General features: G+C 35.1%; 1 protein-coding gene across 1 annotated transcript; it reads right to left on the bottom strand.

Moving 5' to 3' along the window:
* Positions 1–356: 356 nt before the first annotated feature.
* tars1 (threonyl-tRNA synthetase 1) lies at positions 357–19,379 on the bottom strand. Its single transcript, XM_032579010.1, has 19 exons — positions 19,241–19,379; positions 18,203–18,280; positions 16,296–16,486; positions 15,364–15,487; positions 14,455–14,579; positions 13,567–13,684; positions 13,428–13,492; positions 12,994–13,072; positions 12,663–12,809; positions 11,961–12,059; positions 8,539–8,705; positions 7,812–7,974; positions 6,331–6,468; positions 3,768–3,845; positions 3,578–3,678; positions 3,306–3,410; positions 3,013–3,085; positions 1,103–1,217; positions 357–971 (listed from the first exon to the last, which is right to left on the bottom strand). The coding sequence occupies exons 1-19, from the start codon at positions 19,298–19,300 to the stop codon at positions 823–825; spliced, it is 2,175 nt and encodes a 724-aa protein (XP_032434901.1). The 5' UTR covers positions 19,301–19,379; the 3' UTR covers positions 357–822.
* Positions 19,380–19,689: the final 310 nt, after the last annotated feature.

The following is a 19,689-nucleotide window of genomic DNA, read 5'->3' as shown; positions in this document are numbered from 1 at the left end:
TTTAACAAGAAAAATACCAGAACGCTTCTGCTTAAAACAAAGCTTTTTTCATTTATTTTTGCTGTATTGCGTTAGTTTCTTTTGTTAGCTTTACAAAAAACAACCTCTCAACTCTGAAACCTCAACCAAAAGAAATAAAAGATGTCAACATGAGGCTGAGTAAGCCTCGGCTTATCCGCCAATTCAAGGTCAGGTGTTACTGCAATCGTTAAGAGGTCGATTTTAAGTTTAAGATTCTGGGTTTTCTTCTGACAAAAGCCCATTTTCCAGCTTTGTGCAAAATATCAAGTAGACCCAAGTTTTAAGGATCACTCTTTAACTCAGACCCTCCTTATGTCTCAAAAAGCAGCACAGAATCATCAAGAATAAACTGTTCATCAAAATTGGATTTCATGTACAATTCCCTGAAGAAATGATGAGCAACAAAAAGATAGAGGAAGAACATTTAAAAAAAAAACGCATTTCCCCTTTGCTCCGATAAGCTTGTAATATGGAAACTGGAGAAGAATGTTTAAGAAAACAGTTTATTCATTTACGGACTTGTTCTGCTGAGCTGTTCAAGGACCTCACCATATTACATTCGAAACAAATGAGAGAAAGACTATTACACTTCATAACGTTTGGTTGAGCAGTATCGTGATAACCAGACAGGAAATGGAAGACAACAGAAAAATGTATATCTTTGCACCGGTACAGGAAAACCTGGTTTCTGACAAAAATAGACATTTGCAGGCATTTATTCCCCATCCCCCTCTTAAAAAGTTGATCATAAACACAGCATCTGAATTTAATTGAGGTTTTGTGGAGAGAAGTTGTTTGAGCTCAGAACTCTTCCTCTGCGTTTCTACTCCTGGAGGCCTTCAGCTCCGTGAGGCGTTTGATGCACTCCTCCACACTGCACTCGCCGTGGACTTTGTTGTCTCGGGTGCGCACGTTCACAGTGTTGCTAGCCTTCTCCTTCTCTCCCACCACTTTGTCCGACAAGGCAGAATGCAAATACGAGAAAATAAAAACAAGAAAAAAGAAAATCAATATCTGGGCGGACAACGGGAAAGATAAGAACAGGAACTGATAAAAGGAATAAATGCTTGTTGCCACTGACCCAGGATGAAGTTGTACTGTGCCAACTGCGCATTTCGGATCTTTTTGTTTAGAGTGCAGCCAGGATCCAGATCCACATCTGCCATGAAGCCGCTTTTGTGGAATTCCTGCTTGACCTGCAGAGTAAATCAAAGAAAGACAAAGCTTGTTTTAAATATCACATGTTCATTACTTCAACATGGTGTCAAAAATTACAATTTGGTGGTTGTGGTTACAAAATTCCCCCCAAAATATTCACTTGAGACAACTAAAAATATAGATTCATTTCTAATATGAATGCAAAATAAAATAGGAACTTTTGTGCAGAAAAGTGGTGAAAAAGCAAAAAGTTGCCCTGCTAGCTGTAAAGCATGCATGTCGTGTTGCTTCTACCAGAAATAAAATATTCCATTCATACTAAAGTTCTAATGTAAGGGTCTGAAATACAGCTGAGATGAAAAGAACAGAAATATGTTTTTTTTTTTAAGTAAGAAAAGCTCAAAATTCTTATTATGGCTTTTATTCCAACTGACTGACATGGATCCAAAACTTTGTGCACAAATCTATTTTGTTGACTGTTGCTGCAGAATTCATATGTAAAATACAGAGTAGGTTTATGGCAAACTGTGCAAAAAAAATCCCACTTATCTTTCTGTGAGGAAAAACGTCCTAGCTGAAATGCTGTCACTCAGCAGGAAATGTTTCTATGCTAAAAGCAAGGGACTATATTTCCAAGAGAATAATAGCTCAAATATATCCTTATGAAGCACGTTTGAAGCTGAAATCTCCTGAATAAATCATGAATAAGCATCATAGGAGTTTATTTCATGACATTTTTCTCTGAGTTATTTAGTATCATAGATGGACTAAGAATTTGTCAAAGTCCCAAATATTTTTGTTCCAACCCCACAAAACTGCTCAAATCAGCATGACATGAAGAACCAATCAGACCTTTAATTCCATTAATGTGTGATGCTTTCCTCCATTCTTCTTTCCTCAACCATTCATTTAATAAATCCTGCCACCACTCAACCTTTCCTCCCTAAAATCAATTGTTCCTTCCGATCTTGCCTTCCTTCTTGAAATCAACCTTTGCCTTAAATAAATCTTCCATCCATCAACATTTCCTTTAGTAAATACTCCCTCCAATCAACCTTCCGTTTCTCCCCTTTTCCAATCAATCAATCTCTTCCTTCTTTCCAACAACCAGTGTTTCTAATCAATTCTTAATCAATCGTTCATCCATCCAGCTTTCTTTTAATCTCTCAATCAACCCTCCATTTCTTCGTTCCTCCAATCACATTTTTCTTCTTACAATTAATCCTTCCCTCCTTTTTTGCCCAAACTAGCCATTCCTTTTTCCTTCCTTTTTCAAACCAATACTTATTTTTAATAAGTCCTAATTCCAAAACTTGTTCCGTCCTTTGGTTTTCCAAACAGTCCCTCCCTCGACTTATTCCTGTCTTTCATGCCTCAATCCAATGATGCCTTCTTCCTCTCTTTTTAACTTGACTTCCCCTCATAGATTTTTAAATTCTTCTTTACTTCCTTTCAATCAATCTATCCTACCTCCCTTCCTTTATTATTTTTTTGTATCCATTGTTTTTGAATCCATCAATCCTTCCTAAAATGTTCCAATGAACAAAAATGAGAAGCGTTTTTATACAACCTAATAAAATTCAGTACTTTAAAGTTAGAAGAAAAAAGCTGCTGTGACTGTAATAAGCGCTAAAGCGAACAGTGAGACTCCCAGACAGTTCTGTGATTCCGGTACAGCACAGAATCCCAGCCAAAAACAAGATGCACACCAGGGATAAGACAAAAGACAAATAGCTTCAGCTTGGAGGTAAATTTAAATACTTGATAACCTCAGGGTAACTCGCTGCCCTTGAAATGTGACACTGTATTAACATAGCAGAGGTGAGGGCTTACTTTCTCAGCATATTCTTCACAGGTTGGTCCCACAGGTATAACCATCACTTGATCGGGAGAAAGCCACAGTGGCCTGAAGAAGAAGAACAGAACATTTCTGTATTTATTGGACTTGTGGGGCAGCAGCAGGACAAACACAGACTGTAAAAAGGTTCAGGATACATTTCTGTTTTTTAAAATTATTAATGAATTGCCATCACTCAAACCAACTTAAATAAAAACAAACATGTCTCCGTCTATTAGGGTTTGTCCTTCTTTTTGATTAATCAAATAAAATAGGATTGTTCACGAACCATTTGCCTCCGTAGTTCTCAGTCAGAATGGCGATCATTCTCTCTACTGATCCCAGAATAGCTCTGTGGATGATCACTGGTCTCTTGTGGTCATCACCATCATTACTGCAAAACAATTTAAACAAAACTGAAAAAATGCAATTGAAATAAAGACACGCAAGATATAAATCACATTTAGGCAGTAAGAGAAGTTAAGACTTCATCCAACTAGTAAAAAAAAAGAAAAATCTTGAACAATATTTAAGATTAATGAAAAGCAGCAGAGCTGTTACCCGACAAAGGAGAGATTAAAGCGTATGGGGAGCTGGAAATCAAGCTGTATAGTGGCACACTGGTGGTATCGACCGATGGCATCCTTGATCTGAATGTCAATCTGCAGACATAAAAAACACATGTGATCAGCGGCTCTCTCTCAGGCTGATTTACAGCTGAACTAAATCAATGCTTCAGTGAGCCGCTCACCTTGGGTCCATAAAAAGCTCCGTCACCTGGGTTCAGGACCCATTTCTCCCCAAACTCATTTAAGCTGTTTTCCAGTTGCTGCGAAAACAAAAATGATTAATATTGCTTTACAACAACATTCATGGTTGAGCAATATCCAGGTAAACAGTGTTGCTAAGCACAGCAAGAAAGTTCATCTGGGACAAATCACTGAGCTGAGAATTGCTAATGCCTCCATGTTATGTCATGGTTGCTTCTGAGCAATAAAATGAGGAGAAAGTACAGAGCTTTCTGCCTCTCCTTCTGCCCATTTTATCTGTCTTTTTGGTTTATGTCATTTTCCATCTGTTTCACTGCATACATTAAACAAGTAATAAAGTCCAGTTGTTCCTATAGAAAAATGTAATAGATTAAAAAGAAAAAAACATATATAGTAGCTTGAAACACCAGAAATCTCAGACAAATTAAAGTAAAACAAATAGCAAAACAGGAAGAAAATCATAACATAACACCTTATCCATGTACCATGACCGTTAACCTCTACCTGTTGTGTCTTACAGGTGCATCACAAATAAGAACACAATTTGGACACATTTTTATATTATGTCAAACCAATAAAAAACATTTTTTATGCAGAAATACTATGCTATGGCCAAAGCTATATTAAGAAAGACTGCTGACTGGACAGTTGTCCATCAGACAGTTACTGATGCTGTAAATTATGAGAACAAGCTGCAAAAGCTCAAAAGGGTCCGCTTACACAGCGCTGTATGAAAGTATATTAATGAAAAGTTGAATGGAAGATAAACATGCAGTAGAAAAAGGTGAACAAGTAGTGAGGATAACCACAGCCTTAAGAGGATTGTAAACTAAAGCCAATTCAAAGATTTACAAGGTGTGCAACTAAGTGCTCTTAGAGCCTTCACAAGAACCCGGGCTACAACTGGAGCATTTATTCTGTTATTCATCAGAACTAGCAATAATAAAAGCTTAAAACACGTTATGATGCGAGTAATACATGCATGAGTTTACATTTTTTAACAAAAAATTTACTTTTTTGATATATATTGAGATATAAAAGGTTGCAATAAAACATGATTATTGGATAATTAAAGTACTTCTTGCAATCAAACATTAGTCATGCTTTTCATACCAGGAAAACCGAATGAAAAAAATACTATCTATTGCTAAAATGGATAATTAACTCAATAAAAGCTTTAAATATTAGTTGCAGATATAAACAAAAAGCAACACAGTAAATTAACAACAGTAAAAATACAAAAAGACAATAATTTTGAGGATGGGGAACTTAAGAATTGCTTAAATGATCGTCAATTAATTTTGTAATTGATGAATCATTTACTGAAGTACAGTGACTCAAAAGAAAGAACACAGTCAGGACAGTAATTAAGCTAAAGCTGTAGCAAAAAGCACACATTACATAAATTTTGCATTTAAGATTGAAAATAAGAACTTTTCTCAGTAAATATGTTGTACCCAGAACTCCTCAGGTTTATATATGGCTTTCTCTGTATCAAATTCTGTAGCAAAAAAATCCAGAACAAGAAGTGAAAATCTCCTTATTAAGCACCTTTGGCTATCCAGTTAATAGGTTAACCCAAAGGAGAGTCAGCAGATCAGGTCTACACCGCACTGACGTGAAGTCAAGCAGAAAGAGCTCAGCTTTTCCCATGTTTATGTTACAAGTATTTATTTAGCTGCAGATTAATCTTTTGCAACAAATGGCCAAGCGAATTCTAAAGGAATGTTATTACATTTTAGGCAAAATATGTTTTAATTAAAAAGGAATTTATTCGTTTATTTGCGCCTTTTAACATTGCACAAAAAAGATGGAAGTAGTTAAATGAAAAATTTGCAGAATGTGCCACAAATCGATTACTAAAATAATCAATTTAGCTTCAGCCCTAATAAAAATAGATGTAGAAATAAGTTATGTAATGGAAATCAAGAGGGAAAATGTGCATACAACAGTGCTAATTAGTATGTCAAGTGAAAAAAACAAAAACAAAGAAAAACTAAAACTCAATTCCAGTAGTGTACCTGCCAACAAACACCTTTTCATCCTTCTAAAGTCTGCCAGTAAATCCTTACAAAACCAACAATCTGATGTCCTTCATTCAATCCCAGGTGCACCTGAAAACAAAGTCTTTTGTTTTATCAGCTGCCATTTAACACAAACTCTACAAAATTCTCCCAGACTTCCTAGTAGTCCAAGAAAGGGTCTGTATTGTGGTAATCTAAAGGCCAAACAGTCATTATTGCTCAATTTAACTCATCTCGTTGTTTGCTTTACATACAAATTGAGCCAATTGAGGCTTTAAGTTGAAAAAATAATCACTGAAACATTGCTGCTTTTCCTGTAAATCAACTCGCTGGGACAGAACAGGAAGTGAAAGCAGCAAAGTGTGAATATAATCTCTGAAGAGGAAAAAGCATTTACTTCCACCGAACTGAAGGCTGCTTAGAGAAAATATAGATCTTCTGCTTCTGTCCAGCCAATACTTTCTAACAGCACCTTCTGGGTGTTCATATTTTCTCATATACTGAGAGGAACAGAAATTACCTTTTCTGCCTGGTTCCAGATCTCTGGCTCTCCCAGAAACTTCTCTGGTCTTGTAGAAAGGTTGAGTTTGAAAGTGAAGCCAAACACTTCATAAACTGTACGCAGGAAGTCCAGGCAGCCTTTAATCTCCTCTTCAATCTGGGGTCCACAATAACAGAACATTAATATTTGAAAACATAAATTTAGTAAAACATCATGTTTATACAAGCGTTAACAGTTTAATGTTTATATTCTTAGCTTTATTCTTTTTTACTTGCATGTCTTTTATGGTTACTAAGTTTTTATCTCTGTTTTTGTGTTTTGATCCCAATTTAGTGCAAACATGACAATGTTACTGTATACCAAGAACTACATAAATTTAAATTATTATCTAATTATGTAGGAAGCATAGATTCATCCTGTCTTTGTCGGTAATATATCTACGATACAAAGTCCAGTGCATTTTAATAGGTGCACATCCGGTATACCGGTTAAGCCATTAAGATACAACAGTTACATTTTTCTCAGTATCAAAGCAAAAAGAAGTTGGCTAAAATTCCCATTTTCAATAAAATTTGGTGTCCTAGATGGAAAAATTAAATTTTATTTTTTTTCCACTCATTATCTAGGGTCTGTTTGCAATGAACCCAAAGCAGAAACACATGTACACTTTTTAATGACTTGTTATATTATCACATATTTTCCTAAAATTGAGCACCCTGGGCCTAAAGGCTTTACGATCTTTGTGTCTTTTCCAGCCCTCTTTCACAATACACAATCACGACCAAACTGGCTGTGTATTGCTGCATCTTCATATATGAATCTGCTAATGAATAAAATTGCTTCACTTTTTGAACTTTTGGTCTCTTTAATTGATACTCGAATTGATTCGGGGCAATAACCTTGTTTCCAAACTGTTAACCATGGAGCAGAAGAATTTTGAGTTTTTCTATGTGAATATGACAAACAATTCATCATTAATAACACGTTTGCTGTGCCAGAAAGTGTTGTAATAAAAGTTTGACATCCTGCAAACAAACACTGTGTGCTTTTACACCCAGCGTTTTTATTGTGTTCCCCTGGAAAGCTGACTCATGTTGTAGTTTTACCAACTTAAAAACTAAATCTTTACCCACAAGAAGCAAATAAGATCTGAAATGCAGCAGTGTTGTGATGAAAGTACAACACTTAACACAACTGCAACACACTTGGCATCGCAGTTTTACTTCTGACAATTAAAACCAGGTTAAATATGAAGCAGCAGAACCAGGAATAAATTCATATTCCTTGTCCAAACGCTGCACATTCATTATTAACACAGCACAACCCGACACATGAGCTGTAGAAATTTAAAATTATTTCAGAACAGCATCATTTATTTTCCAACTTGTACTCTTTAACCTCAACAGACAGTGCCTCAGGTAACGTCACTCTGTCAAATTATTAGCCACAGACAGCTTTTCTTCCTCCAGAAATGAGTGTTTTTGTAAGAGAGTCCTAACCTGGTCTATTGAGCAGAAGATATGCGCGTCGTCCTGCTGGAAGCGGCGGACTCGCGTGAGGCCAGTCAGGGCTCCAGACAACTCGTTTCTGTGCAGGACGCCAAAGTCGGCCATGCGGAGAGGAAGCTCTCTCCAGGAGCGAGGACGGTGATCAAACATCAGGCTGGGTCCAAACAGAGACGGGGAAAAAAACATGTGAAAACACAATGCGACTTCAATCTAAAGTTACGACAAAAACACTGATTCAAAACAACATTGAGAGTAAATGCAAGATTTGATGCAACTGATAAAACAATGTAAAAGTTATTTTGGATGATGATGTGATTTACTAAGAAGCGATAAGAGACTGGAGCAGTAAATAAACATATGAAAGATATTAAAACAGAGATCCAAATTGTTACTTCTATTTATCCTGCAACTCAGCATTCAGCAAGAAACAGAAATGGGACATTTTCCATCTGAAAACACTACAAGGCCTTAAAGCCATTCCAATTTTAGTCGTGCTGGTTGAAAATCTGCTGCAGCGACAGTTTGTCACAATAAGATGCAGAGCTAAACATTGTATCACAGCTATTTTGCATGATGAAGGTACTTCATTTCATGCAGGAGGAAAACAAGATCATTTGTCTCATTTACAGGGTGTTTTCATTTACCATTAATGTTCATTTTTCCCCTGGCTGCCAGACAAAATTATACAATTTCTTGTAAGAAAATGCCTAGGTCTCACCAGTGCCCAGGGCAGTTCATTGGTTTGAGTGCAAAGGTCTCCTTCTCTGCCTCAAAAGAGAACATGTTCTCGCTGTAGTGCTGCCAGTGGCCCGAAGTCATCCACAGTTTGCTGTTGTAGATGTTGGGAGTCACTACTTCCTGGAAACCCCTCTTCCTATATTCGCTCTGCAAAGGACAAGTCAAAGTATTCCTTATAAGATACATGGCGCCTTTGAAGGACATTCAAAGGTGCAGATAGTGCAGAAAAAAATCTGCACTATAAATAAAGTCCTGAACAGTCTTCTGTCACAGGGAAGGACTTCTGCTAACAAATAGCACCTTCCACACCTGATAACAACAGATAGTGTAAAAAAATCAATAAACTCAACTCATATTTTATATTAGTTAGTAACATTATAGAAAATCTAATTTCTGTGGAAAAAAAGAGAAAATAGAGATTGTGAAAAAGGAAGAACAGGTCACTCCTGTAAATGAGACATCATCTCTCACTGAGATTTACCTGTACTAATAAAGGTGAAATAAAAAAAAACTCCAGTTTTACAGGAAAAAGTTAAAATAAGTACATTTAAATAAATTTTATAACATGCAAAAGATAAGGGTGGAACATTTCCTTAATTAAATTATATTTACTGCCCCAGTGTAAGTAAAAACCATTCTTATAAAACAAAAAACATTTTCCACAATATTTGTGACTCCTAAAAGATAAATGCTACGGGCTTTTTGTGCTTTATTTGGACTTTTCTTTTGATAGGAACCTCAAAATCTATAATCAGTAATCATTGACATCCTGTTTCCCTGGTGTGTAATTATGAGGTTAATTACACACCAGTTGGCCTTTCGTTTTCAAGATGGGAGAGCCAAGAGGACATATCATATAAATTAAGAAATGGTTACAATAAATGAGCTAAAACTGCACAGATCTACAATCATATCAGCATTTAGTCAAACTCTGACTAAATGCTTAAAAACAGTTTTTCTAGCATCTCACTAGAAAAACACAAGCTAAGAGCGGCATCTTGAATTAATCATAACACTACCTTAGGTTTTAGCAGAGTTGTAAATCATTGTGGAAGGAACTATACCTTCAATTTTGTTTATAAAGGAAATTAGAAACAATAAATTAAAAGTGCAATTGCTTTTTTGTTGCTTTAAAACTGCTTAACTCCTTGAAATCTGATCTGCCAAATTTACATGGGAGGATTTAAACTGATTATTGCATCTCATTTTTGTGTTAATACATCTTGGCTTGCTTTGTCTACTTGGGTGTTACACTTCAAAATCTAGCCATGAAAGAGCTTTCACAATAAAATCTTGGGCAACTGATGGGATTTTTTTCACCATTAAAGTATTTGACTGACTGATTACTATATTTGACAGAGGTGGAGTTTAAGCTTGTGCAGACAGGGCTTCTTTATGAAACCCAATTTCGTTTCTCGAAATCGCCTCTGTCAGAAATCCATTTTGTTACATTAAGGTGAAATTGCTTAAAGTGTTTTTTTCTTAGTGCGTGCACACTCTGAGAATCAAGATGTGAAAAGCAATTTCTCACCCTTTACAATATAGAGAAATAACTTTTCTTCAATGCCATCAAATGAATCTGATTTACATGTTTTGATTTATTTTACAAAGGGTTAGTTCACTTCTGGCAAGGGTATCTGACTTACAAACTTTAGTTTGATTTGCGGTTGTCTAACAAAGTCAAAAGCAGGAATTACTGTATATTTGGACTGAAACAGGAAGTTTGAAATGCACAATAGGAAAAAGCAAAATGTTTAATTTGAGGATTTTACAACTGTGCTTGTTATCTGAACAGAAGGTAATGTAAAACAGTTCAAGTAAAACTGCATGTTGATGATAAGGATGGCGGGGAAATGTCTTGACTTTATATTGAAGAATTAAGTCTTCAGGAGCTGTTCTAGTAGATGGTCCTGAGTTTTAAAACAGACATTTAAAACTTTTCACTACCAAATTAAAGAGTGTTTATGTAAAATTCTGAAGAATCCAACATTAGACTAATTAGCAGGCTAATCAATTTCCAGAGAGGTAGAAATAATTAAACCTGTTGTTCAAGAAAATTCATGAAATTAAAAAGTATACATGTATATAACTTTTTTTGTGTATTACCCGTACAACTTTGAGTGAAGCTGTTTTTGGTTATTTCATTTATTTCTGTTTTTGAATAGCATAACTTTTGCTATAATATCTGTATTACCTGAAAAATGTTGTACTCAAACAATGCACCGTTGTGTTTATTTCTGATTTCAACTTGTGTATTTTAACACTAAGAGTAATAACAAATGTATTTTCGAACAGAAAAGTTACACTCGACATAATCCGTTTGACAGTTTTCCAGCAGACAGTGGCTGCTGGAAAAGCAGCTTTTTACTTTTTACTGAATACTTTTTCAGCCACTAATTGCTGAAAAAGTATTGATGCACATTCATTGAATCTTGAGTGGGGAAAAAAATGTGTGGTTGGGTTGAAAAAAGGTGTACAAGTGACTGAGATAACCAGACCCTTGATTGAGAAGCAAAGCCTATTCATGAGTTTTGGGGACATTTACAAGGTATGGACTCCAGTTGAACACAGAGCTCCACGAGTAAACACACAACATATCAAGGCTGCACTACGTTCCTGTGTTAAGTAACTCGGCACAAATACAATATTTGGAGAGTTTTACTTGAGCTAAGAAAAAAAGGACTGAAAGGTTGTTTAGTTGTTAAAAGTCTCTTTTTGAAATTAAAGTGAATTTTGAATTACAGGTCCCAGAGTCTGGAAGAAAAGTGAAGAGGATGAAAATAAGTGTTAAGTTTCTACAGCCTGTGACAATTTAGGATGCCATCAGTTCATGTTGGTTCACTGTGAAAATGAAATATAGCATTTTGTGTTTAATTAACCAGCATAATATACAAGTCTATTTCTGAACCAAGTTTAATAATGTAATTTGTGAGGATGCATATTTATGTGAACAGCTGCACAATTAAAAGAGAAAAATATATTAGCATGGAAAAAACACTTGCCATATAGTAATGTATCAATTATTTAGAGAAATCAAAATTTATTAATTAGCCATCTATGACAAAAAAGAATGTCTTAAGTTACATATTTTTTTATGTTGCTTTTTATGTTGTTCTAAAAGAACAGCTTTGTAAACTGCATGTTTATTATCAAAGCATGTGTATGCAATATAAATAAGGCAGAAAATAGAGAAAATAATGTGTGTGTTAAATATTGAATCCTATTGTACTTCTGCGTTTTCTACTTTTGTAAAGAACAAGTGGAGCTTACTCTGATCATTTCATTCTCTTCAGGTTTTCCTGCGAAACTAAACTTTCTGCCTCAAACCTTGGACTTTTCCTCTCAAAGCTTGGAGCAAGATCAAAGCAATTATCCACTGTGGGCCTGTCGGCTCGAACTCACTCTGATGAACTCAATCAGCGCGTTGTAGATGAAGGCCCCTTTAGGCAGAAAGAAGCAGCTCCCTGGACTCAGTTCATGGAAGAAGAACAGTTCCTGCTCCTGAATTAAAAAAAAGAAAAGGTCTGTTAAAGTGATGGGAAATTTAAGTGGGTAATACCAAGGTCAAACTAGTTTTTCTTTCACATAATGCAACACCTCATTATATACCAATCCTGGTCGGCATTTGTGTTCCTGTTTGACTTGTTTTTCCATAAGCATGATTACATGGAGCAGACAGACATAAGAACACACGCCCTGTAGCTACAATTGCTTAAGAGATCTAAATATAACTCCTTTATTTCTTCTAGCATCAACATTGTCTCATCGGAAAAGTTACATCATAAATTTAGCAATTCATAGTCTGATACATAAATAAAAAATATGAAATCAGTTGTACTACCAGCAACAGCATAATCAACGCTATTTTTTTAAGCATTCACAAATACAACGAGGAAAATTGGATAATAATAACAAACAATTTCACAGTCATTTTTAAAGAAGGTTTGCCCAGTCAAATAAATTATTTTGTTAAAAAATGTTATTCAAGTAGACTGAATAGCAGTAGACCCATAAATAACCGTTTTTAACATATTCAACCCTTCAGAATACACAATGATTTTACTCTCTTTCTAGCCAAAACTGCTTTTGTATTTCAGCTCCTACCCGGCCCAGTTTGCGGTGATCTCTGTTCTTGGCTTCCTCCTGAAACTTCTCCCACTCTTTCAGCATTTTGGGGTCAGGAAAGGAGATACCGTAGATCCTCTGGAGGGTTTCCATGTCTGCTTTTCCCTCCCAGTAGGTAGAAGAATTCTAGCACAACAAAAAAACAGGGAGAGGATATAAAACTTCACCGTTCTCCAGAGTCCACCAAATCCCATGAGTGGTTCTGTTCCAGCAGTTGGAACAAACTAAATATAGTTGGTAGCAACAAATAGAGGCACACATAGTTTTTTATTCTTCTTTAAAAAAAATAAATAAAAAAAAGTAGACTAACTTTGTGGATTTTAAGGGCTTTGATCTTTCCAGTGTGTCTCACATGAGGACCCCGGCACAAATCAATTAGTGGACCACATCTGAAATGACAAGATATTTGTTAAAAAAAATACATATGAACATATCTTTTTCCTTTAAAATAAAAAAATTGCACGTATAAAAATGTCTAAAGTATCAGATATAAAGTATTGTATATATTACATGGGAAACCCATGAAGATTTCTTGTCTAATCTACAGAACCCAATATTCCCAATTCAGATGACAGATATCACCGGTTTAGGTCATGTAGGTCAACATTGTGTATGTTAAGTTCTGGTGCAAAAAAATGTTTACAACAATTAAAATTTGGCTAACAAAATTCATGCATTTGCAAAACAAATTTGCAAAAAATCTGAAAAAAAAAGAATATTTACGTCATCCAGCTTTGGACTCACCTGTAAACGGTGGTGGTGGGAGTGGTGACTTTCTCGTTCAGAATGCGGCACTTAAACTTGTTGTACTTTAAAAGAACATTATAGGGTTAATAATTATTTAGAATTTTTTTTGTATTTACATGTGTATCCATTGCCTTACCTTAAACATGTCCAGAAGAGTTTCTTTCTTTATCTCCAGCCTTTCAAACGGCTGCTTCTCCTTGATGATTTTCTTGCAAAGGCTCTCCAGACAGGGAAAGTCATTACTTGATACACCTCTGTTAAAAAACAATATCATTATAAATAAAGAAATGTTATATTCTACTTAGTTTTCCTAATTAAAAGTAATCTACCATGTAATCCAGTAAAATCTAATTAACTTTATGAGTATTTCCATGCACAACTTTTCAAATTTCCTAATTTTTATACCATTTTCAAGTTTGTAGCACACATTTCTAGACTGCACAGGCTTTAAATATATAAATAATAATTAGATAATGATTAATTGTTTTGTTTAAAAAGGAATAATGTTGGAAAATATAACCAGTTTGTAAGCTAAAAGCCCCAGACTCTATAAGAAGGTCAATGTCTCCACCAACAAAGTCATAACTTAGACAAAGCAAAAACAAACACTACAAGTCCTTGGCTTTAGCCCTTCAGCAATGTCAAAATATCCTTAGACCAACTGTCTCCAGTAGGGCCATTAGCATAAACTGACTTCATTATGCGGGTTGCAGAATTATTTGGAAAACATCATTGAAGCAGGAAGAAAAGCAGTTGTAACAAAAAATAAATAAATAAATAAATAAATAAAATAAAGTCAATGAAAAGATTATTCACCAGTAAACTGTTAACACATTAAAGCTAAACTGAAACACACCCAAGAAAATCCGGCTCAACTACCTGAACCATTCAGCAAACTACCTGTATTCTGAGGTATGTTAGTCACCAACCTCATCGAACCTGCTAGACACACGTTACACCCAAAAGACTCTCACTAAGACCAAAACTACTTGACAAAATTGAACCCAAAACCTGAGCAACTCACTCATTGTTATCCAGAAACATGTCGTAGTAGAAGCCGTTCTCAATCGGAGGTCCGTAGCAGAGGCAGCCTCCGTACACACGCTCCATGGCTTCTCCAAGGATGTGGGCACTGGAATGCCAGTAAACCTAAAATGTCATCATAAAATGTCAGCCAGTTAAATACTAAATGCAAAAAATATATATTTCTTATATTATTGATGAACATATGAAGGCAAATCAAACTGATGTGATAAAGAATGTGTATTTTTCTAATTTAATTTCTCAACATTATAAAATATGTTTTACAAACAGTTTATTGTAGGAAAAAATTCCTAAAGTTTTAAAAGTAGCTTTTGAATGATGTCGTTAATCTGACTGGATTGCCAAACTTCATGTTTGAACAATGTTATTCTGGTGCTTATTAAGATTGCAGTAAAGACATGTTGGATTATTAAAACTCTGAAAGAGCACAACTTCTTGCCAACAATTACAATACAAATATTTTTCAACAATGATCTGCATTGTTGCACCATTATGCAATTTTAGGGGAAATCACTGATCAAACAGTTTTGTTTGACATTAATGGACACTGTTAAAATTTAAATTCAATCATTAGCAAAGTAATTCATTTGAAAAATATTAAAATATTTACTTATTGTTACAACTATGATTTTATCCTTAGATACATCTAGCAAAGTAATTGCCAGAGAAGTCTTACTACATGTACAAGAAAAAAGAAAAAAAGAGTTTAGAAGATACCAACAAATAAGACTGTAAATATGTCCAAATTACTCCCACATAAATAATTCTGATTCAGACAGAATCAAGAAAACTGATGGGATTGTTGTACTCATAACCATATGCAGAAATTTGAAAGGCATCAGTTTCTACCAGTTCTCCAAAAACAGGACCATGGAAGATTTAAACTTACAGCTTGAGCTTCTTCATCATCAAACTTGAGCAACTGAAGGCTGCAGTCACCCTCCAAAGGTCTGTCAAGGTCCCACACACTGTTGTTTACTTTGGCAATCACTGTGTTGTCAGCAAGGCCTTGGCTGCACCGTAAAACATAAAATATTCCACATCAAAGTAAAGAACAGGAACATATCAACTGGGGAATGGCTCCTATAGAAATCCCTTTTAAACTCTGCTGATAATGGCAGGTAAAAAATGAAAGCTCCAGCTCCCTTGGTCACAGGGTGTTACTAATTACATTTTCTACTTAGAAATATCTACTGCAAGCAATTAAACTAATTAAACCATGAATTTTTTAATACACAAAATTATACTTAGAGACAATTTATGCACCATAAGCATTATAAATGATATTGTCAAGTTGGTGAGCTTTTGTTTTACAAAGCTATATTTTGGGGTATATTAACAAGCAGCTAGAGAAAACAAGCTTTCCCTTAGAGTCCATTGTGTGCTTCTTAATTTCCTATAAAAATACTGAATTTTAAAGTGTACCGTATATAAATACATCAGAGACACAATGTTTGGTTTGTGGAGATTTTTTGATATCTAGGAATATACTCTCTATCGAATTATTGATTAAGATAACCAAAGAATACCAAACACACAATATTTTTTTATCTAGTTTTTTTTTTTTTTTACTTTCTTGTGGCCAGATGATTTAAATAACTTATTAATAAAACAACCACAAGACTGGCTGGTGGCAACTTCTGCTTTTAATAATACAAGTGATGTGGATTACTTAAAGGAGAGCAACAATAATCACATGTTAAATAACACATCACAGTTCAGCTTTAGGCAATCAAATTTTGGCAGCCCCCTTTTTTATTTGCTTCATTTCAATTAACTGTAATACCACTATCATTACAGCAGAGCCATCATTACGCTGACCTGATTCCACATGCCACTTGGTACGGCGTGGTCTTCCAGGACTCCGCCTCCACCACCTTCCCATCAGGCAGGGTCACCTTGATAGGCTTGCTATCCGTCGCAGCTCTCTCTGCAATCAGAGCGTCGTGCTCGGCTTTCAGTTTTGCATACAAAGTGAGACGCTCGTCGATGTACTGGGGCGGTGGTGACAACTGTGGGGGAAACACAGGCTGTAAATACAAGGACTGGCAACAGTTAATAGGCTAGCAGTGTTTAATATATGCACTAGGTTAAACGGAACAGCCGACCTGCTTCCCTTCAAAACAAAAACTGGTGACCGTTTGGGTAAAGCACCACATAATAATAAATGAGGCTTTAAGGGATTTTACCAACAAAAAAAGGGGAAATTTTTTTTTTTTTTAAATCACAGAAATTAAAAATAGTCAATACTTAAAAGCTAAGTGTGGAAAATCTTTGACTTGCCATATATATATATATATATATATATATATATATATATATATATATATATATATATATATATATCTACCTATATACATTTCGCAATAAAGCCCTATGTAAAAAAAAAAATACAATATTGTATGATCTTTGCCAAGGAAGGTAGTTTTGTCTAGTAGACACACATATGGTTGTACATGAGGAATGTAAGGTTGTACATTTGTGAGTTATTATTTCACATTTGTGAAATAATATATGACATTTGAACAACAGTTGAGACCCATTCATTAAAATAATTTACTACTAATTTTCAAAACTGGTTTTAAACATGTTGCATATGATGTCCAATCCTGAAACAAGCAAAATTAAGAATCATTCTAAATTATTTCAACTGCATTTATCTAAACTGAAAGTTTTTGTAGAATAATTGTGAATGTATAGGTTTAAGAAAAATTTAAATAAATAAATAAATGTGTGGTTGTGTGGGATGGTTATGGGTACCATATTCTTTAGCACAGCCAGAACCAAAGCAAAACAATTATTGATTGAGCTAAAAGATAATCAGATAGGGGCTCAGGAGAAATTTTGTACTATCAACAATAATTTAAGACTTAAACTTCAACAAATTCAAATAAATGCTGAACTTTAGATTTCTTAAAATGAATCACTTTTCTATCAGGTAGTTATTTCCATCGAAGCTTGTTCATGTTGGGAGCCCGTTTTACAGTCTAGTCCAACCTGTTTTGTATTCAATGATTGTTTTGCAGATAGATCATCTTAAGCAAACCCAGGCCAAGATCCTGTTCAGATCTGGAGTTAAACATCCAGGCAGATTCCGATACAAGATGACAACTTTAAGCATAACTGTTCACACCCAGTATTAAAATTCTCTAACCTGAATGACCAGATCCCAGTTTGTAATTCCTCTGTGAAAATGCCAATCACCTAAGTTAGAGTACTATTCAGGGCAAAATGAATTTATTAGAGAAATCAACTGCTTTTCCACACAACGCTGGGCATATAACTTAAAGAAGTTGAATAATCCAGGTGAATATACAACACACTACTGCACAGTTAGAGATTTTCAAAAACAAATATTACATAGCCTAGAAAACCTACTCACACATCCTGCAACCTGTAATCCACCCACAAATATAATTCCCCAAAAAATCTCTCTCAGAAAACAGGATTTCAACAAAGAACTTATCTTATACATAATGGAAATCAATATTTCATTTCAATAACAGTGCTCATAAAATACAGTTTTTAACAAGAAGTCAATTTCGCTTCTTGAGAAGAGCAACATTGATTAGTGGTTATTCGTTGAACCTCAGCAGGTTCAACAAATCAGTGACTCAGTGATGTTAAGTGTCACCTTAAAACAATGAGTATTTCAAATAAATAAATACTTGTTAATCAACATTGTCTTATGCTGTCAGGTCAAGAAACCCATATGATGTTTAACTCACCTCAGTCTTGCCTTCGGAGTCCCCAGAAACATTTTTGTTTATTTTCTTCCCTCCATTCTTACTGGCTGTACTTGACTCCTGTCCAAATACCACAAGGATGAAAGTGATAATAATGACATGTGGTCACAACTGGGACAATATCTATTCTGTTTTTCTATCTATATTTAAAATGCATATGGAGGCCATAGACAAGTGCAATGTTAATATCGTAACAAATTCTATCTTTTGGTAGTTATTGACAACTGTGATATCTTCACGTCCAAGAAGTAGAGTCACTCTTAGCAGTTGTCTTTAACTTGTTTATTCCGTCTTGAACACAACTTAAGACACTACAGGCACTCACTTCTTCTACCCTAGTCTTGCTTGCTCAAAACTCTCCTTCAGGCTTTCCACTACTCCCTCTAGTGGTCTGGGGGTAATCCAACTAAACATAAATGAGGAACTAACTCAGTATACTACAACAACCATACGGAAATCAAACAAAAAAGTGTCAAATTAATTACAGAACACAATAATGCTCGGTTGTTTGTTATCCACAGGTCACCAAATCCTTGACGCGTATCAGTCTATAGTGAAACCTTTGTTAAATGAAATAAACATTTAGGTATTGGATGCAAACCGATTTATACTGTGAACCCAGAACAATCTCCACAAAACATTGAAAATTTATTACACACTAAATAATGTTTCAAATGACAGTGAAATAAACAATTATTCACATTTTTAACAGAGTTTGCCTGCTTTACGAAACCATGCAAACAGACGACCCACGAGTCCCCGAAAGTTACTTCTAGCAACTCACCATGAAACATTTAAACACAAACTAAACGTTTGTTAAAAAGTTAGTAGAAGACATTACCTTCTAGACATTATTCCAATGACATTATCACAAAGAATTCACTTACAAGTCAGCTAGCCGAAGCGTTAGCGCCACATTGCAAAGAGCTAAATGACAGCATGCATCTTACCACACGCTAGGCTAGCTTCTAGTTGGCTTTCAACAGTATATTTATCCCGATATAAAAATAAAATGATCACCTTTATGCTCCCGTCCACTTGCAATTCATTCATTTCCTCTACCAAAGTCTGCTCAGCCATAACAAATCAAGAACGAGCCCACATTCAGAGCTAAGTTATGCTATATGTGCAGCAGGAAAACCGGGTGATGACATTTCCGGGATATTCTGATGCAACATTACAGATTGGGCGGAGCTTATTTGACATGAAAATAAATTTGTCAGCCTCCTAAACAATTTTTGTCACGTTAAAGTCTCACGAAAACAATTAGATTTAAAATTAAACTAAAGTTTAAAGTGTGGCTGAAACAGATGGTTTACTGTGTCTCAGTAGTACACAACATAAAACTGGCTGTGGAGCTCCTTAGTGACATCTTCCATCTAGCACTAAAAGTCTGGGGTCAGGAAAAAGTCATCTAACATCGTTGCAAACCCCATAGACTCTACCAAAACTATTACCTTCAGAATGAT

The sequence above is a fragment of the Xiphophorus hellerii genome, chromosome 12 (assembly GCF_003331165.1).
Source record: "Xiphophorus hellerii strain 12219 chromosome 12, Xiphophorus_hellerii-4.1, whole genome shotgun sequence".
Classification (NCBI taxonomy): domain Eukaryota; kingdom Metazoa; phylum Chordata; class Actinopteri; order Cyprinodontiformes; family Poeciliidae; genus Xiphophorus; species Xiphophorus hellerii.
This window is presented reverse-complemented; position numbering and strand designations above follow the sequence as displayed.